Source organism: Catharus ustulatus, chromosome 2 (genome assembly GCF_009819885.2).
Source record: "Catharus ustulatus isolate bCatUst1 chromosome 2, bCatUst1.pri.v2, whole genome shotgun sequence".
NCBI classification, from domain to species: domain Eukaryota; kingdom Metazoa; phylum Chordata; class Aves; order Passeriformes; family Turdidae; genus Catharus; species Catharus ustulatus.
The window spans coordinates 119,678,677-119,700,086 of NC_046222.1; the positions used below are offsets into that span (position 1 = coordinate 119,678,677).

Here is a 21,410-nt window from a genome sequence, read left to right on the forward strand (position 1 = left end):
TGTTGCACTGTGGTGGTGCCAGGGTGCAAGGATTGGAGTGACAGCAGCAGGAGGGTGGTACCCCTGGAATTAGAGCCCAAATGCCCCAGTGGGGCTGGGATCAGGCTCCCCAGTGGGGCTGGGATCAGGCTCCCCAGTGTTAGAACATCAGGGGGTGCAGAGGGATTGGGGGTCACTGCTGGTGCAGGGAGTGACAGACACCTGGGCCATGGCAGGAGGAGATGGAGAGCTGGGTGCTGGAGACTCTGCCACAGGAATTGGGAGCAGCAGGACAGGGCTCAGCTCAGTGCAGGGCTCAGCACCCCTCAGAGGGAGGACAGGAGCAGCTCTGGGTGCTGGCAGCACACCCTGCTCCCCACAGCAGTGCCACCACAGCTCCCACCACCCCCAGCCTCACCTGGGGCCAAATGACAAAGGGTTAGAGAAAGTGGAAGCAGGACAGGTCAGAGGGTGCAAGGCACCAGTTCCCCCTGGGGTAGGAATAAAGGGACACTCACATTCAACCTTTTTCTCCAGCATTGCCAAGTGATTAGCTACTTCCGTTTTTAGCTCGTTGATTTTAAAAACCCTGAAAAGAAAACCCTCATGTATTAATGTTATACATTTAATGCTCTGCCTAGGTGCTAAGAACTTCTGCTAGAAATGGCCATATTTGTGTCTCTATGATTGATCTGCCCAGCCATGTTTGTCATAAGGAAAAGCAAATTTTCCATGGAAATGCTAACACTGGAGCAGGTTTGATTTTCAGAAATATTAACAAGTAATAATTTTTTTTTTATGGGCCTGGGAATGTACTCTGACTCTACAACACCTCATCTCCCCCTCTCTCAGCAGTGACTTGCTGCTGTACCCCCCCAGGGAAGCAAAGCTAAATTGATAATTGTTAAATTGATAATTCATAATTGTCCAAGAGCAGCGTCTTGGTGTCTGCACACTCTGAAACCTCCTCCCCCCTGCTGAGTTATGCTGGTGATTTGCTGGGCTGTGGTGGGATCTGTCTTATTGAAACCAGCTGGGATTAAATAAGCAGCTACACAGATGTTGAGAAATCCTCTCGAAGGAGAGACATTTTTGGGTGATAAAGGGGAAAATGAGACAAATCTGATGATTTGTCTGCTCAATGAAGAAGCAGTTCTTCTGCTTCCTAAGAGAGAAGGAACATTCACTACTTGATCTCCCTTTTAGATCAAAGATAATCACCAAAATTGCTTTTGGTTTAAGCTACTGTACTGCTGTCAGCAGGAAATAACGTGTCCCAGACCTAAATTTGGCAGGCAGAGTGGGATTTGAAAGATGTCTTAAATGCCCCTCTGCCTCCTGTGAAAAATTTCACTTCAGGCTGGTGAAAGAAATCACATTTTAAATTAATAATGATGTTCAGTTTCTTACCTCGAGAACTGCTCGGCAATCTGTCCCAATAAATTCTGGAACAATTCTTCTTTTTCTGAAAAAAAAAAAAAAAATAGAAGGGAGACATGATAGAAAAAATAGAAAGGAAAGAAGCCTCAGCTTTTCTGCAGAGGTATCCCCAGGTTTTGAGGGTGAGCCAAAAAATTGTTTTGGTCCTTGGGAAAGAGTGACAGGGTTTGGGAATGACTCCTTGTCTCACCTGCAGATTACAGTCAGGGCTCTCAGAAGTTTAATTTTTGGGTCTCTCAGAAGTGGCACTTTCTGGAGAGGAGACCCTTTCACAGTGGGAAACTGTGAGAAATCCCTTGGCTGCTGGAAGCTCCTGCTCTCAGTCAGTGTCTCTGCACCAGCAGCACACGCTGACAGAGCACTCACGACCAACACACAGCTCCTGAACACCAAATAAATCCCAGCTTCCCTCCCAGCTTCATCCTGGACACCAATTCTTGTGGTGCAAACCCTCAGGGTTGTTCTGCCTCGCACAAACCCCAGGCAAACTGGAGATGACAAAGTGCTGTCCCTGCAGAACGAGGTCTGCCCTTCCTGCTCTGTGGGATGGACACAGCAGGGCACAACTTTCCCAGCCCCTTTTCCCTTGAGAACCCAGCCTGGACCGAGCTGCCACAGGGCTCCTGTCAAGATCCCATTGTTCCCTGAGTTCCTGCAGCACTGGGAGCCCTCGTGGAAAGTCAGCCTGATGAAACCCCAGCCTCTTTAACCACAGGATTGCAGTCACCAACAGAGGGAACAGCAAACAGGACCCTGGATTTCAAGGGACAGCACACTTTAAGAAGGGAGAAGCATGATAACAATGTTTTTCCATTTTTTAGTGGGAAAGCACAAACCCCCTTTGCTGAGCCCTGAGATGCTGTTTGGGTTTGTTCCCTCTGTTCCAGCTGATGCAAACTGCCCCAAAGTGCTGCAGTGATTCCTGCACTGGGGGTATGCTCAGGGAAAGGAAACACTGAGAGCACTCATAGACACTGCAGAGTACAGAACCCCTCTTTACACCCCACACTGAAACACCCCCATGGCATTTCTGCAAACTTCTGTCCTTCCTGAGGGAACACAACACCTCCCAAGTGCAGTCACCCAGGCAAAACACAGCAGATAGAAACACAGCCCAGCATTTACCATTTATTTCTAAATAATAGCTCTTGTACCTGTTGAAAGGATTTGCAATTAGAGACCTCAGCAATATTTGTCAAGAGCATTCACATTGCTGGTTAAAACAATTTGCCTGTCACCCCCTGTGTCTTAAAACTGGAGCTGGCATTCTGTGCTCTGAAACTCTCAGATCTAATTCCCTCTTTTTTGTTTTCTTTTCCTTTTTTAATCCCCCCCCCAGCTCCCAGCAGAGCAGCTAGCAGAGAAAACAGAGATTGGTTCTTCTCACAGAGACCCATTTTCCATTTTTCTCACAAAACCCAAGCGCTGAAACAAAGCAAACGCTGCGTCCTATTTAAGAAAGGAGGAAAACTTACCGGGGACAGCACCTGGGATGGCACCAAATCCAACAGGGAAAATAAACAGAGAAAGCAGAGAAAGCTGTGTCCTCTCCCTTCAGTGCTGCTCAGCCCTCTGACAGTGGCTGGAGCGTGCCAGAGACTGACAAGTTCCCTATAAACACTGTTCCAGTTAAAAAAAAAAAAAAAAAAAAACAACCCAACAATCTTACTTTCACTCCCTCCCCCTGTCAAAACTCACTTGGAGTACTTGGAAATTCTCATCCAGGGAACAGTCAGCTGCAATCTGATGTTTATGGATGTAATAAAAGACTTTCAAAATGAAGATGTATGTTTTTATAACCCTAGGGTGCAGTAAAGATATATGACTAAGAGTGGCAGCTCGCCTCATCTTAAAGAGACAAAGATCCATTTCTCTGCCCTGTTCCTTTCCCAGCAGGAGACCTCTGGTAACCCCTGATTCTGAAGAAAATGAGACATTGCTCTGACGTTATTTAGTCTTGCTTGTCCCCTCCCTTGTAGAACAGGAGGGTTAAGTTTGATTTTGCTCCCTTCATTACCCCTCTGTTTTTTTAAACCTCTGGGCAGGGCTGAAGCCCCAGGTGCACACAGACACCTTTTACCTCAGATTGCTGCATTTGTTTTGCTGTGATTCCCTCTCTGAAAAGGAAATCCTACTGCAAGCAGCACTGGCAGCAGCTCTGGCCACTGTTGCAGCATCCCAAAAAAAACCATTTTTCTTCTCCCCTCACCTCCCACCAGCACTGCAGATGTGCAGCACTCACAGGTGCTCAGCAAGTCAGCTTTTTGCTGGGGTGTTTTCCAGCTGACAAGTGACAATTAGAGCTCCCCATCCCTCCAGGAGATGCTGCAATGGTTAATGCTGTGCAGGGACAGCCAGCCCAGGCTTCCCCAGGCTCCCTGCCCAGCTCCCTGCGGGCACAGGGACTGCTGCTCTTTGCCCTGTGGCCTCTGCCAAGCTCAGCCTGCAGAAAGGAGCAGCTCTGCCTTGTCTCCAGCAGCTTCTGGGAAGGAAGCAGGTGCTGGGGAATATGGCAGCAGCAGTTTTTTCCTGTGAGTCCCGCTGTGGCTGGGCTGGAGGCTGGCAGGGAGAGCTCCCCTTCCCTGCCAGGCTGGCACCAGGTGCACAGGAGCAGCTCAGGTGACCCTGCACTGGCACAGGTGGATTATTACCCACGGGCAGGCACCCTCTGCTCAGCACTGCCTCTCCCTCCACCCTCTCACCCTCTGGGATCACAGCCAGGGAGCCACCTCCATCCTCCCACTGTCCCTTTGCCAGCCTCAGCAGGCTGTGGGCAGGCAGCCTGGGGGTTTGGGGGGTGGTTTGGCTGGGAGGGCATGGGCATCTCCCTTTCCTTGCCAGCATCAGGCTGCTGAATTCCTGCCCTGTTTCTCTCAAATGCTTCTGGCTCGGGCTTCTGTCTGCATTTCACTTTCTGTGGTTTGCTTGGATCAGGGCAGTCAGAGTAATTAAAAAAAACCCCACAAGCAGTGGACAAAAGCCTCAGGAAGGGATGAATTTCAAGCCCAAGCCCACATCCATGAATCTGTCATATTGAGCCCCAGATTCATGAAATTCACAGCTCAGGTTAATTTGGGCTGTGGCATGCAAATTCCCTATCAGGTGAGCAATCCCGAGTTGGCCACATCCCAGCGCACTCACCCATGTGAGATGCACTGAGGAGCAGCACGTGGGAGGAGGATTTTTCTCTCCCAGTCTCTGCCTCCTCAGCCTTGCCTGAGCTGAGAGCATGAACAAGACTCCAAAAGGAGAAGAGAGACATGCCAGAATAAGAAGATTTAGACACAGTGACAAGCTCATGTTGTTTTAGCAATACCAAACTGCACAAGATATAGAATATTGAATCCTCCAGGGGGAAAAAGCATCCCTGCAGCTCTCTAGTGCAGCCACTGCTGGGCTGTGCTGCCCTACCTTTGGAGCAGTAGGAAAGTCCCTGTGAGTGTTTTCCTGTTCTTTCAGCACCACAGTGGGGCAGGCTCTTGACCTTCACAACAGCTCCTTTCTTTGCACTACCAGAAATGCAACAGACTTCAATTTTATCCCCCAAGAGGGTGCTGCTAATAGGGTTTGTTCAATTAATTGTCACCTCCATCAAATCTATAAGTGCCTGAAGCTTACTAATTAGAGCAACAGCACAGCCATCAATTTGTGAGTTTTGAGCCAGTTCCACCAGGAGCACACAGAGCAGCATGCCCACTCAATGGGCTTGGAAATTTAAATACCACGGAGAAAAGGCTTTGCTGCAGGGGTTTTGGTGCTCTGCTTGGAGCCAGGGCCACAGGAGGGACAGGGAGTGATCCAGCAGCTTCAGAGCCAGCCAGCTCAGCCATCCCCTAATCCTCACCCTGACCCTAACCCTAACTCTTGCCTTCACCCCAACCCTAATCCTAGCACTGCAGACAGCTGACACATGGATTGCTGCTGCATCCGACACTCTCTGGAATAATAATTTTTTATTTCCAACCCTTTCCCATGACTGTGGCCAGGAAATGAAGAACAGTTTCTTAGCAGGACGCTGGTGGATATCTCCTCTGCTGGATAGAAGCCACTCCTCATATTTTCCCTCCTGAAGGATTATATTTCCAGTCCCACCTTTTCCAGCCTCTGTTCCCTGTGCCATTCTTCTGCAGCTGCCTGGGAGACTGCTGAAAAGAGGTGCATTACCTCCCACCTCTGTGAAAATTGGGGTGACCCCCTTTTTGGATGAGTTGCTTTGGGAAGCAGAATCATGCAGACAGAGTTGTCTGAGAAGTGAAGAATAGAACAGAGCTGTGGTTTTTTTTTTTCTTTTAATGAAGAGGAGCAATTTCCCACTCTGTTTATTCTTCCTACTGTCAGCAAAATGTCAGGAATGCTTAAGATTAATGACAAGCCATGTGAAAGAAGAAAAGATACCAAGGAACATTAGTTCCATCACACTCAGCTCAACTTTCTTCCTCTTTCCATAGCAGACTGTGTCTTATGTTTTGACAGTCTATGGCCAGAATTTTTCTTGTCCTTTTCAGCTCAGATCATTGGAAATCCTTGTTTTATGAAATGGAGGGAGTGAAGAGAGATCTTGCTGACACAGTGAGCTGTGCTCTGCACAAAGCAGAGCCATGTGCTGTCAGCTGGGGATGAGAAATGAGGGCCTTGGGAGAGTGTGAAAAGTCATCCATGGTCCTATAAAAATATACTGTTAGCTTCATGTTAGGGGAATAAAAAACTACATTCAAAAAGGAGGATATTTTCTAGAAAGCCCCTCAGTGAGCTTCCCAGCTGGTCTAACTCAGTGGCATTCCCTGGTGGAGCCGTGCTGGCCTCATTTCTCCGTCATGGGCCAGTTGGAGACTGGCTGCTCACACCAGCAGGGACACAGAGCCACGTGCTCCACCCCACCTTTCCTCATGAGATCATGCAAACCGTGTCCTCCCAGGCCAGCAGAGTGATGCTGCTGCAGCAGGGCTTGTCACAATAAGGAAATAGTTTGGCAGACAGCTTCTGCCCCTTTGCAGTCACGTGTGCCTTGGCTGTGACTATCTCCTCCTGGCAATCACTGCCATGGAGCCTGTTTATGGCTTCTTACAAATCTTACTGTGGGTAGGTTCTTCCCTGCTCCCTACCCTCTGTGTTTTCTTTGCCCTCTCCTCACCTTTGCTCCCTGCATGCACAATCTCCCTGCTGTTGCCTCTGTGTCTTCCCCACATCCTCCTTTCCAGATGTCTCTGCCAATGCAGATGTCTCAGAGCCTCAGTTCCCTGTGCCTCCCCTTCTAGGAGAAGTTCTGTCAGACACTCTGTTTTCATCCCTAAGCCAGAAGATGAGGTGGGACCACCAAAACATCATCTCTCCTATCCCAACACACTCACCTGCTCCTGCACACTGCTGTGTCCAGCCCCAGGCTTTCTGTCTCACTCCTGTTCTACTCTCTGTGCTTCCAGGACAATCACAACCTCCTGCCCTTGGTCTCTGCTATCCTCCCCTTTGGCTGCTCCAAGGAGTGTCCTCAGCTGATCTCCTCTCCTGCTGCAGCCCCTGCCAGCCCCTCCCAGCGTGTCCAGGCTGCCCTGATGTGAGTGGCAGGAGAAGCTGCAGCTGCACAGATGAGAGAAACCAGGATCCAGATGCTCTCAGGAACTGCCCCAAGCCAATGTCCTGCTCCAGTGTCTGAGAGCTGCTGGCCTGAGGGTGATCCTGCCAAGGAGAAGTGGGAGGCACTTCAGCCCTGCCTGTGGCCAGGGAATGTGCTCCAGATGTGTTCCTTCACCCAGAAAGAATCTTTAATCTTGTCAGGTGAATTTAAATATTTATCACACTTAGAGCTACCATGCCCACAACAGAAATTATGTTCTCTCCTCAGCCATTTGGAAATAACACGAGGCTCAAATGTTGTGCTCAGCTTTCCAGCAGAGCTTTGCTGAGGAATGGGCAGGTTTAACCAAACACTGCAGGACAGGCTGTCATTTGTCTTGCCTGAAAACCTCCACTGCTCCAGGCAGGACTTTCCCCAGGGCATCAGGAGTGCTGAGCCAGACCAGAGCAAGGCACTGGAAACGTTCCCTGGACTCAGCCATTTACCTGATCCTCAAATTCATTGAAATTTGGGCACATTTTTTAAGCTGTCCTGCAGAACACTGTGATCAAACACTTCTTATTCTGCTGCAGTTGCCACCATGACACTGACATCTTTGGGTTTTTGCATCATAACTTCCACATGCAAATGTTTGCAAATCCAGCTTTACTTAATTCAGCTCTATTAGATCCAGTTCAAAAGGGTCAATTTACCTGAGAGCTGCTCAGTCACAACTGGTATCACTTTGTATGGAGACCTGGAAGAGTCACAGAGGGTTGATGTAAGCAACACTCAAAATGCAGATTGTGGTTCACATCCATACTCCCTGAGAAACAGGAAAAAATATCTGAATATATTCTAAGCTCTCTTAAAAAACCTGTGAGTTTGAATAAGCAATGGACACTTTTTCTGAACATATAACCTGTGATTTAATAGAAACAGAACCCTAGAACCTTAGAGTGGTTTGGCTTGGAAAGGACTTTGGAAATCACCCAGTTCCAACCCCCTGCCATGGGCAGGGACACCTTCCACCATCCCAGGCTGCTCAGAGCTCACCCAACCTGGTCTTTAACATTTCTAGGGATGGGATAGCCACAGCCTCTTTCTGCTCTGTGTTTGTGCCCTGTCCTGTGCAGGAGCTCCCTCCCAGCTGCTGGGGCTCCACCACATGGTATCAATAACAACAATGAAATATGATAAATCACAATGAAATATGATAAATCACAATGAAATATGATAAATCACAATGAAATACGGGCCAAAGCCAGCAATGAGGAGACCTGAACTCATCAAAGCTTTGTGTTTGCTTTTCAAGTAATCTGCTGCTTGTGCCCTAGCAGAGCAATCAGGAGTGGGGGAACAGCAGAGCTCAGAGCTTTGACACCAAACAGGGAGGGATGGGAATGTAGAACAGATGTTCTACATTAAACACCTAAAAGCAGTATTTTTTTCCCCCTCAGACAATTACTCCTGCTTTAACAAGTAAACATCTTCCAAACCAGCACTGGTGTTACAGGCCAGCATTTCTTAGTGCCATCCCATCCTCACCTCCCACTGCACAGAAAAAGCTTCTGCAGGCAGCACTCCCTTCCCCTGGACCTGAGCCTGCTCTGGAGGAGCAGGTGGCAGCAGGACTCACCTCTCTGTGTTTGCAGGCATCGTGGGGTCGATGGACACCATGCAGTTGTCTGCTGTCAAAAGGGAGATGGTTGTGTTCCTGAAAAGCAAGTTCCAAGGAGGATTATTTGACCTAGAAATGCTGGCTGGGATTCTGTGCTGCTGCATGTGGTGCAGAGCCACCTTCTCTCCTGCAAAAGCATCTTTTCTCCTCACTCCTAGCCTGGCACCTCTGTCACCTCAGAGCAAAAGGAGTTAAAGCCCAGGGCAGGGTAGGCTTGATGCTTCACCCATGTAAAATGTGAAGTGTGATCACTTTTGATCTCAGAGCAGACCTTGCTCCCTGTTAATTCATTTATTCTCTTGACTCATTGAATAATAATTTCTGTTAAAAAGCTGTATTTTGTGATACATTGACTCACCAGGTACATATTGACTCATACCACACAAATGACTTTTGGTGCTATGAATGTATTGAAATTATTTGGTTACTCATTTACCAAAACAAACAAAACAAGTATCTTGCTGAATATGGGATCTTTTTCATTTTTAACTACTGTGCTAAAGGTGATCTCATAGGCTCAGATGTAAATCTTGGAGCTTTACTTTGGCTCCAGGATCCTGGTTGAAATGCAATTTTCCTTTAAAATTCTTCTGATGAAAATAAAATGCCAAATATGCAGTGAACACCCAGATTGTGAATGTTCAAAACTGCTGAACAAAGTTTCCTGAGTGATGGGCTGGAAGTATTTGACATCATAGGAAAATGAGAGTTATTAACCTCTCTAAGGTCAAATGGGAGGAAATAGAACAAACAGCAAAGGGCATTAATTCTGTCAAGCAACTTATGCAAATTCAATTTTATCTTTCAATCCCCAGAGCTGGAGTCATGCAATAAAACCATGAGTAAAAGATTGGATTATTTTTTCTCCTGCACTTTTCCTGTATTGTAAAGTTGTGTGTCCTGAGATGAAGACTGTGCCCTGTTGCATCCAGCCTGTGCTGCTGGAGATTCTTGTGCAGACAGCAGATCCCCCTTCCAGAGGTGATTAAGGGCTCCAGAAATGGTTTAGGGGCTTCCCTCCCCCTGCTCCACTACCTGGAGCTGCTGCAGAGATGGATGGATGGATGGATGGATGGATGGATGATGGATGATGGATGGATGGATGGATGATGGATGGATGATGGATGGATGGATGGATGGATGATGGATGGATGGATGATGGATGATGGATGGATGGATGGATGGATGGATGGATGGATGGATGGAGGAATGATGGATGGATGGATGATGGATGGATGGATGATGGATGGATGAGGGATGGATGATGGATGGATGATGGATGGATGATGGATGATGGATGGATGGATGGATGGATGGATGATGGATGATGGATGGATGGATGGATGGATGATGGATGGATGGATGGATGGATGGATGGATGATGGATGATGGATGGATGGATGGATGGATGATGGATGGATGGATGGATGGATGGATGGATGATGGATGGATGGATGATGGATGGATGGATGGATGGATGGATGGATGATGGATGGATGATGGATGGATGATGGATGGATGGATGGATGGATAGATGGATGGATGATGGATGGATGATGGATGGATGGATGATGGATGGATGATGGATGATGGATGGATGATGGATGGATGGATGGATGGATAGATGGATGGATGATGGATGGATGATGGATGGATGGATGATGGATGGATGGATGGATGATGGATGATGGATGGATGGATGGATGGATGATGGATGGATGGATGGATGGATGGATGGATGATGGATGGATGGATGATGGATGGATGGATGGATGGATGGATGGATGATGGATGGATGATGGATGGATGATGGATGGATGGATGGATGGATAGATGGATGGATGATGGATGGATGATGGATGGATGGATGATGGATGGATGATGGATGATGGATGGATGATGGATGGATGGATGGATGGATAGATGGATGGATGATGGATGGATGATGGATGGATGGATGATGGATGGATGGATGGATGATGGATGATGGATGGATGGATGATGGATGATGGATGGATGGATGGATGATGGATGATGGATGGATGGATGATGGATGATGGATGGATGAGGGATGAATGATGGATGATGGATGAGATATTTAAGCTCTATAAAATAGTTCAGCTGGGCTGCTTTGTGTTTGACCATCCCATACCTGGGATTAGATTCTAAAACACCTAAAGAGAAAGCTTATTACCTGGTGGCAACACTTCTTGCTGGCCCCATTTTTTCCCCTAAAAAACAGGATCTAAACATGTGGCTGCATTTCACTCAAAAAATGTAGTGCTGAGATAGAAGTGGTAGGTGTGCCCAACCTGTGTTTACTCAGGGCTGGGCTTCTTCACTTGCTTTTGTTTTAGATTATTTCTGTGTTCTACTCTTTTCCTCTCTGTTCCTCATGTGCAGCCAACACTGAGGTGGCTCAGTTCCCTGCCTCCACACTTTTCCAGCTCTTGATTGCCCCAGTTTCTTCTTCCAGCAGGCTGGAATGAGAAACAAGCCTGAATAGCAGCTAAATAAATCATTTGGGGCCTCTCTTTAAATTGTTCCCAAAGGAAAGAAACAGAAGTGAAATGAATGTCACAAATGACAGACCTACCTCGGTAACCCTGTTGCAATGCAGAAAAGGTCCATAATATCTTTGGAATTGCAGTATTTACTGAAGATCACCTTCCAAAGGAAACAGCAGCAGAGGGAAAAAAATGAAAAAAATAAAAAGAGAAAGGATGGTTAGTTCCCAGTGAGATATGAATCCTGTTCAGGCATGCACTGGGCTAATTTTAAGGCACAGTCTGTGATTTCAATTATCTGATTTGATCTGTGAGCTGGAATATTTCTCTACTCCTGTGTAATACCTGTGTGTCTGTCGATAAACCAAGCAAGCTCTGGAGACCTAAGAGCTGCTCAGAAGTGGAGCAATAATGTGTGTGAGCTGAGAGCATGGGGCTTCTCAAAATTCAGTGTTGCTGCAGGGTGATAACAGCTGTAAATTTAAGAGTGTAAGAGCCTGGATTTAGGCAGAACAGTGCCCAGATTTGGGCAGGTCCTGGGATGGTATAAAAGGGCACTGCTTTTTGGACTATACCAGCTTATACTGGGTTTAAAGTGAGCAGAGCTTGTGCCAAAATTCCTACTGGCTGTTCCTGTTAGGTCAGGAGCCAGACCTGGAGTTACAAAATGTGCCACTGTTACCTTCCCATCTCCCCAAACACCTCTTCATCCCCCTACCCTTCCACACACACCAGGCAGCCCCAATGCAGAGAAGACTGAGCAGCACATCCCCCAATCCCATTTTTGTATTCCTGCTATTCCTGTGCCTTCAGTGACACAGTCCCATGCCACAATTTTCCCCAAGACTCCTCTGTCCATGAGGACTTGTAGGTCATGGTCCTCCTAGCATCTTCTGCAGTTAGAAAACACTTTAATAATACCATTATAGTACTTCCCATCAGTCTCACTATGCCCCTGTGCAATGTTTAAACTCTGTAATCTGAAGCATTTTTATGTTAAATCACTTGCCCTGTATCTTATTATGGGTGAGTGGCAGGGCAGAAATGGAACCCAGGAGTTCTAATTTGATGTCTTGTTGGATTCAGAGGCAGCACACTGCCTCTGAAAGAAAAAACACACTCAGGAATTCAACAGCAGCACTCTGCCTGAGGAGTGTCCCATTTCAATAAATGTGCATTTATAGGATGTCTGTCCTTGTGACTGAGGTCCCTGAGGTTGCTTCCAATCCAAACCCACATCTCCTCTGTTGGGTGCATGTTGCACTATCAACTCTTCCAGTGCTCTAAACCAAAATCTTGTTCCTAGTGGATTTATTGGGGAAAAAAGCCATTGAAATGTATGTCTGCTGCCAGTGAAAAAAGAAAGTGTGGTGGAATAAAGAGAAAGTGTAGACATGAGAATAAAGGATTGGATTTGAATGTTTCTGCCAGTGCTGTGACCCTTTTCTCAGAGCAGCTCTGAGTTTTTTTGAGTGACTGTGGGGGAGGCTTTGAACCTGCCATGGAGATTACAGTAATTTCACAATTATAAGCCACACCATTTTGACTAAAATTTTGGTCCGAACCCCAAGTGCAGCTTATAATCAGGTGTGGCTTATATATGGACAAAGAACGAAAAGTTGCTGTTTTAGTTTGGAGGACAGGTGTCTGCTGAGAAAGGCAGGAACTTCTCTTTGAAATGGAGAATGTAAACCCCCTCCCTCCAAATTATTATAATTTTGAAATCAAGGGGCTCTCAGGCAAAGATATGGGAATTAGGAATAACAGTTCTTTACTAGGGAAATTAAAATAGAAATACAGCACTACAAAGAAACAAACTCCAAACCCTGACACAGTCAGAGTACAGCCTGACACCCGTCAGGCAGGGTGTTGGCAGCAGTCCCATTCCATGGTGGCTGCATCCTCCTGCAGTGACAGATGTGGCTCAGTTGGAGCAGTGCTCCTGTACAAGGTGCAGTTTCCCTCCGGAGCTCCAGTGGGGATGTGGAGAAATCCGGTTTTCCTCTGGAGTCCAGTGGAGAAAGGGGCTCCCTTAGTGTCCCAAACCCTCTGTTTTTATCTTGGTAAGAAATGTTGGGCTCTTCCCCCTGGCTGGAGCAACTCCCAATGGGATGCAGTAATTTTATCAGTCCCACAGTGGGACTCAATGGCCATGAGCAGAAAATGACTGGCTGGAGGAAGGATGGGTTGTGAAAAGATAAAGAACAATGCCCGGCCTGGTTTCAATGGATGGCCCATTAGCAGAACATCTCCCGTGGAGATCAGGATCACTTCCCCTAACCTCAAGAGATGGTGATAGAACAGATACCTTTTATCACACTCTGTATTGTAATGTGGGGCTTATAATCAGGTGCAGCTTATAATAATGAAATTACTGTAAGTGCCTGTTTGCAGGCAGACTCTCCTTCCTAAAGCCAGGAACAGCAACAAGCAGTGGGCATGGTTTGTCCAGAGGCTGCTGGGGTGGCTGCAGGCTGCAGGGGCTGGCAGTGGGGCAGCACAGGTGTGCAGAGGGGCAGCTTCCCTGCCCAGCCCTGCAGCCCTCTCACATCCCACAGGAAAGAGCCACAGAGCCTCTGGGCTCAGGATGCAGCAGCTTGTGGAGATTGATCTAATGGCAAAACTCAGGAGGAACAAGAAACACATTTTGCAGACGGACAGGGACATCAAGGTCGAAATTCTTCTCTCCTTGAGTGTTGGAAATTTGATTTTCCATCCCCCACAACCACCCCATATTCTCAGGCACATTTTCTGTTGCTCCCCATCACAGGCATGTCCAGGGGTGTGCATGTCCACAGATCAGCCTGGAGGCTGGTGACCCAGGAAATAAGGAATGTGTCACCTGGGATGACAGCTGGGAGGAGGCAGGGGAGCTGAATCTGCCCTGCCTGGATTGCCCTGTGTGTTCAGTGAGGTGAGGACCACGCTGGAAAAATAACAAGCCATCATCTAATTAATGACTCCTCTGAAAGGTGTAGGTGCCAGGAGGTAATTAAGCCTGCAGCCTCACTTTGTCAGCCTCGGCTTTCAAGTGCTTGAATTCCTGAATTGTCACAGCACTGGTGTGACAGGTTTCCCTGTGCTTCCTCCAAGCCTTTCAGGCTGCAGGGAAATCCCTCACCTGGAGGAGTCACACGGTGCCAGCCACACCTCTGCTGCTGGAAATGGGGAATCCCAGGGGAGATCCCAGGCTGTAATGCCTGCTCAGAGGTCAGGGCATGCCAGCCTGGAGTACCAGGACAGGTCTGGCCAGGCTGGCTTGTCCTGGTGGTGCACAGACACTGCAAAGCTCCAGCCTGCAGCTTCCACTGGTGGTGAGGAGCCTTGTCACTCCTGAGCAGAGCAGCAGGGGTTTGTGGCAGAGGAGATGATGGTGGTCACTTCAAGAAGTGACCCACACCTACACTCACACCCACTTTCCTTGTGTCCTGCCCCAGATGAAATTTTTCCAGGCACTATCTTCACAAAACGTGCAGGCACTCGGTTGCTGAGGCAGGTGGAAGTGCTGCTGGGGAAATGGGTGTGTTCTGAAAGTTGCTCCGTGATTGACCCTTGGTTATTAAAGCAATCAAAGCAATAAAACATAGCCAATGGAGTTCTAATAGGGCTGAAATCCTGCTCCTAGCAGAGCCCAGCCTCCTGACAGACTGACAGCTGCTAAAATTGGCTGGCAGAATATTGGGCATTACAACTGTGCATGCAGTAACTGGGCAGGTGATGTTAATTGTGGCTGAACAGAGGCCAAAGACTTGTGATGTTCCAGGAGTGCTATTTCAGGTATTGAGGTTTCTTGTTCTGGTAATCAATTATTATTGACCACAACAGACAAGAGAGGAAAATATAAAAGAAAATTATTAGCAAACATTAAAGGTAAGAAAGTTGGCCTGACTCACAGAAAGCAGTAGGAGCTTTCAGTGCACTGAGGATGAATTTTGATGTTTCCTTTTACTCCATGCAGTAGTGAAAGAGTGGGAAGAGAAACAAAGGCTGTGATACTAGATCATGCGCTATCTCCATACATGCTTTTCAGTTTTCCATACTTGGCATTTTTCTTAGGTTTGCTAAAACTGGATTTGTGAATCACCCACTGCAGATTCGTACTCAGGATGCTTGTCCTCAGCTGGTTGGGTTTTTTTTAATCAAAAAGCACATGCTATTACAGTTTCCTTCTTTTGCAGCCTGCTGAGCTTTTCTGAGCATCCCCCTAAATCTGCTCTAAACCACAGCAGCCAGCCTCAGATGTTCTGCAGCAATGTGCAATTGTTCTGATATTGTCCACAGGTTCGTGTTCCCAGCAGAGTCGATGCCAGTTGTGCTGATGGAATTCAATTGGAACGTGTTCCAGAGGATGGCAGGACAGCACTGAGTACTATTGATGCCTCCAGCCCAGTATAGGAATCCTATTTGCCTGGAGTCCATTATCAATGGGGGGACATAAGCAGCAGGAAGGCAGCGTGGGGACACTTGGCTGGTGGCCACGTGTGGCACGTGGGCTCTGCTGTGAGCTGCACAGGCTGACCTGCAGCTTTGAGGACAGCAACCCTCACCTCTCTTTTGGGAGACATCCCAAAACCTTTGCTGCTCAGCCTGAGTCTCCATGATCATACATTCCTGGCACTGTCTGAGGGTCTGATCCATGAATTTCCTCTCCCTTCAGAGCTGTCTGTGACCCACAGTCATCCTGCTTAGGTCCCTGTGGGTGACAAGCCACTGCTGAGATGTGTCTCTCAGGACCTCATTCCCTGCATTAAGGCCAGGTGCTGGAAGATATCCTTGCTCAGGAGAAGATTGAGATCTTGCATAACAGAGGCCAAAGTCAGGACACCACAGCAGTTCCTCCAGCTCTGGTCTAAGATTGTGCATGTATAGGGTTTCCTGTAGTGAAATTCCAGGTTTGCTCATAATACACATTTTACACGTGGATAGTCATGCAAGTCAGCCCAAAAAATCCAGGGATGAACCTCCAGGGATGAAGAAAAAGAGGAACTCTGATATTTCCTGGTGGCATGAAAATCTCCTGCAAGGCCAGTCAACACAAGACTTCTTCTTTTTGTTTTTTCTGAAAGCAAAGGCAAAACCCAAATCATGTCTGAGCAGAGTCACAGCAGTGACAAACCACGTGGGGAAGGGAAACAGAGGCCTCTGCTTCAGCTTGCAGATTGATGACTAATTGCCAAGGAGAAAATCAGCCACATGTAAACCCTGTTAACTGCATTTCCCTTGGATTTGTGCCAGGAGGAAAAGGCTGTATTCCTGAAAAGTCATGCAGCATCTGCAAACAGGTTTTTGTTTCCCCTGAGAGTTGACATGATTCCATATTTCTGTCCTTGCTGTTGTCACCAAAACCTCTGAGATGGTGGATGGCCCAACCCTGGGAACATTCAAGGCCAGGTTTTGAAATTTTGAAAATGTCCCTGCTCATTGCAGGGGGTTGAATTAGACCCTTAAGGGTCCCTTCCAACCCAATTCTATGATTCTAGCACATGCAGGGGGAAAAAATTAAAAAGACAGGAAAGGCAGCCTTCTCTGAAGGTTTAACTTGTTTGTGTCAAGGAGTTTCCATCAAGATCAAGCAGTAGCCATTCAGTTTAAGTGGGCAAGGTTCTGTCAGCCCTGGAAAGCAACGTGACACAAACTGGGAAAAAGCAGAATGAATAATAACTGAGGCTTTTTGGAGTGGAAATAACATTTTGATGAGGCATGCAGGGACTGCAAAGTAGGACAGCATGGTTCCATGGGGATGCCTGGTTCCTGACCCTCAGCTCTGTGGGACTGCTTTCTTTCCTGGAAACTGTTCTGCTTTTTTTTTTGGGAATAATTTTATTCTGAAATAAGGAGCCATTGTCTCTCAATCCACAGTATCCACCTCTGGTCTAGGACCAGGATTTACAAACTCCTCTTGGGAAGAGCAGGGATTAAGAGCCCAGGTGCTCTGGGCTGGCTTTCCACTTGGAGAGGAGTTCAGATAAAGGCTGTGATGATGGAGATTTTACTAAAGGACCATTGTGCACAGACTCTGCAGCTTACCAGTTTACAACTAATCACATTATATTTTGCTTTCAGATAGGATAGGTTAAAAACACATCTTACAAATCCAATTTCTGTTCTATATTTGATCCTCAGAACAGCTAATCCTCTCTGTAAACAGCAAACTCTGTCCAGAACATTATCCTGTTCTGATCTGCTGTCTGTAATTGGGTATTCTTCCAAGAATTTAACTTCTGTTTGATTATTTTTACTTAACCCTAGTAAAATTCCTAAATAAATAATGTAAAAATATTTTTGAAGCCAGTTCTACTTATTTTCTTCTGGTTTCAACCTGCTGTCTTCAATACTTTAGCACTTGGTCATGTCTTTCATTCAGCTCAGTGAGCAATGTTCAGAGTCAGGGCTGAAATTGCAGACTTTAAACAATCTAAATTACAGTCTTTCACTAATGAGAATGGTGGATGCTATGTCAGAAAAGATTCTAGTAAAACTCAGTGATGTATCTGGCATGGACTGTGAAAATTGCTGCTCCTTCTGTAAGAGCAGCTTTCCTGGAGGAGTTCTGAACTATTAAGGCAGAAGGTTAATGTGAAATTTTTCATTGTGATTTTCCCTGTCTTTCCAGAGGTTTGTCATCCACAACAAAATGAAGAACAATCCAGAAATTTTAGGTATCCCTCTGTGGGAATCACTGGAAGAAATTAATATTTCTTGACCCGTAAGCAAATAGATCTTCCTAAAAAAATATCCATAAATGTCCTCTCTGTCATAATCCAAATATCCAAAAGAAGCTTCACCTGAAATCCAACATTTAAAACATCCCAGCCTTCTCATTCTTTAAACTCAGATACAAACATAGCATCAGCCCAGCTATACCCAAACTCTCCAGCTCCTTTTTTATTTCTCTCCCTAATTAACAGCTGATATTCAGAAAACCACTCATTTATCTGAGCTTTGAATGTTAGGCAGCATTAAAAATAGTCTGCCAGATTCACCATCTGTTTGATACAGTGGGAGCTTCTCTAAGAGAACAGAGAAGCAGTGCATGTGTGCATGTCCATGTGTGGGGGAGAAAACACGAGAGCCCTCAGCTCTGAGCAAAAATGAAAACTCCCCCAAGCTCCTCAAACACTACTCTGATAGAGCAGGAGAAGTGTGGCAGATATTTTATCCCCAAAGCTCTGTAATCCTGCTGATTCACACAGTTTTGGGCAGGGACGTGGCTTGAAAATGTTCATTTCAACACAAAATGTGCGTGTGGGGTTTGCCTGACCTGATTTGAACCATCCACAGGCTCAGCATCTCTCCAGTGTCCCTCTGCCAGGTGCCCCCAGAAAAGGAGGATGATGTCCAAATCAGCCCACACGTGTCCAAAACCCCCTTTGGGTGGGATGAATCATCCTTGGAGATGCCACCTGCCTGCCCAGGGCTCTCCTGGAGCAGCCATCCCTCACTTTGGGATGCCTGTGGTTAATCCTGCTCCTTTCCTGATCACATACACGGCTCTAAATTAAGAAAGAGGAGCTGCCAGACAGAGCTGACATACCAGGATCCTGAAGCTTGTGGTGTGTGATAAGTCACAGCTCCCACCCCTGTAACATCCCTGAAAAGAGGGTTGTGGGAAAAGAGATTTTCCTCTTTTTAGGAAAGAAAAATGTCTGTGATGCACTCACAGATGTGAGCCCAGGACAGTTTTGCAGATTGTCCAGCATGACAGAGGTTGTCTCATCCACTGTGAGCAAAGAAAGATCTCAGTAATTTTTAGAGTCACTAGGGTTCATAGAAAAAGGGAGATTACATTCAAGAGAAATTTGTGCAGCCTGCTGGCTATACTAAGGGACATATTGCAAATATTCCATCTGTCACTGCTAATTATTAATGGCAGAACACAACCAGGAGCCAGCAAGGCTGATTGTGAGGGGCCAGGCTGAAAGTTTCCTATCTTCAGCAGCAGAAATAAAAACATAAACGTATCTCAACCTTTAACAAACAACACAAATGTCTATATTCTGGCTTTTCTTAACACAAGTAGGGCACACATTTGCTGCTAATGGAGTACTAAGTGCAATTAACCCTGCAGCACACAAATGCATGAGGCTTGAAATGTTTTGTAAACTGGATAATAGGGATGCTTTAGCACCAAATGTTCTCGGTAGCTGTCAGTGAAGCTGCTTGTTTTCAAGCTGCTCGCATGATTAAAGTCTGACATTGGAACTGGCTTGGTAATAGAGGACAGTTAGCAGGAAAATGTAAATTGATGGAGTGAGGAAAAGCAGGTTTGAGGACAGGACAGCAAAAGGCTGAATTGAATCTGTGCAAACAAGCTCATGAGGAAAGTTCTGATGCCTTGAGAGACTGACCAAGAGCAGAGATTAGACAGTGTTAAAGGAATGAAAAAGGTATTTTATTATTAAAAGGCCTTCAAAGGATTCACCTTGGGCAGTTCAAGAGCCTGGACAAGGCTGCACCCAAGATGAATCCCAGGTCACGAGTTTTCACATTTTATCAGTTTTGTTCCATTCTCATATTGGGGTTCATTGTCCAGTTCCAGCTCCAGGCTCTGCAGTCCCACCCTCCCAGATTCTCTCCTCAATTCTCTGTTTGCACTTTTTGGGGCTGGAGCTGCAGCGTGTCCTTGGTTCTGGGGCTGGAAAAGGATTTGTGTGACTGAGCTGTGAGAGAACTTGTAACACTTTATATGGAGTTCAGAGTTACACACCAATGCAGTGCAGAATCTGGAAAATATAAAAGCTAAAACTTAGGGCATCAGTTCTAGAAACAGAATGATTTTGTCTTGTTTGTGAGGAGCCAGAGGAGTTGTTTATGAGGAGAATAATCTGTATTTGGCTGGTCTGAACCCGTAGGTAACACCAGAGTTACCTATGAGAAAAGTGTTACACTGAGAGTGTTAAACTTACACTTTGTCTGGACTAGTGTGAACATAAACTGTAATAAATATAATACACTGAGTGTGACTTCACAAAGATAAACAGCAGTAAACAAGCCTCGCAGGGTGATGGATCTGGAAGAATTTTGGAGCTGTGCTGGAATTGCAGAGCTGTGCTGGATTATGGTTTGGTCCCCTCAATGCTCTGAGGAGCCCCCACTGGGGAAGAGGAGAAGGGGGAGCAGGGGACACATATGTGACATTTTCCTTCATGCTTTTAAAAGCATGGATTTAAGCCATTTTTACTGCTTAAAATGTTTTTGTGCTGCTATGTGACAGAGCTCAAGGAAGCTGCTGCTCATTTCATGCTGCTTCACATCAAGAACAAGCAGCCAACCCCAGTTCACCAGCTAAAATGAGAAAGCCAAGGTTAGCCAAGACCTGGCCAGACTCAGGCTGTGCCACCTTTCACCCTCCCACACCCACAGAGGTCTGCCAGCATTGAGATGGCCTTGATCCCACAGAAACATTCCCCATGCTAAAGCAGGGTGTGCCACAGAGGTGTCTGTGTCCTGACTGCCATGAACACCCCTCCTGTGCACCCCTTTGGTGTGTGGAGCTCCCCTAAACCCTCAGTCCAAACAGACACAGCATGGGCTCCATGGGCTTGCCTTGCTGTGTGCAAAGAGTCACAGGGATGCAAAAATCCTTCGAGGGGATCATCACGCCATTATTTCTTCTGCTGGGTTTTGTTTTGCATCTGAATCCACTTTTGCAGGTTAAAAATAGCCTGGTGAGCCTTGGAAAAATCTGTTGGCTTTGCTAGAATCTGGGCATTTATCTCACAGATGCTGCTGCTGCAATTGGAATGAAAACCTCACGTGCCAGAAGCATTTCCTGAGCGCTGATGTTTCGATGCACCAAAGCTCAGTCTGAGCATTGTCCTGTCCTTGGGGACCTCTGGCCAAGAGGAACAGTGGCTGTGGATGGCTCAGGGTCCTGCAGCACAAGTCAGGTCAGCAGGCACCCAGAAAGCTTGAACTCTGTGCTTTTCTTTGAGGGGAAAAAAAAAAAGGCAAATTTTCTGCTTAGCATCCAGAATGACTCAATAAACCAGCAAAATTACTCCAAAATTCTTTACTTGCTTTCTGAGGAAAATACCACTGAGTGATTTCATAGAATCCTTGACAAAGGCAACAGTCTTTTTTTCCAGTTACTTCAGGCTCTGTAGCCCACTGAATTTCCATACTTGTTACAAATATGATGTTGATTAAGACACTGGAGACAGAAATCCTCTTGAAACAAGCCTTTTTCTCAGAGGAACTCCTTAAAACTCTGCAAGCAAAGCCACTACCCTGTGACATTTGAAAAGGAGAG

At 46.6% G+C, this 21,410-nt stretch overlaps 1 protein-coding gene across 6 annotated transcripts in view; it reads right to left on the minus strand.

The window, feature by feature from the left end:
• PDE9A (phosphodiesterase 9A) overlaps positions 1 to 21,410 on the minus strand; it is a 51,358-nt gene that overhangs the window by 25,470 nt on the left and 4,478 nt on the right. Inside the window, exons 2-6 of one of the 6 annotated variants that reach the window (XM_033052520.2) lie at positions 11,248 to 11,318; positions 8,610 to 8,687; positions 7,684 to 7,727; positions 1,390 to 1,444; positions 498 to 568 (exon numbers count right to left, since the gene is read on the minus strand). In XM_033052520.2, the coding sequence (XP_032908411.1) occupies positions 498 to 568; positions 1,390 to 1,444; positions 7,684 to 7,727; positions 8,610 to 8,687; positions 11,248 to 11,318 (319 nt within the window). Of the gene's footprint in view, positions 1 to 497; positions 569 to 1,389; positions 1,445 to 1,609; positions 1,808 to 2,894; positions 3,055 to 3,117; positions 3,578 to 7,683; positions 7,728 to 8,609; positions 8,688 to 11,247; positions 11,319 to 21,410 lie in introns of those variants that run through there. The other 5 variants (XM_033052522.2, XM_033052525.1, XM_033052523.2 and 2 more) reach the window with 5 other exon arrangements.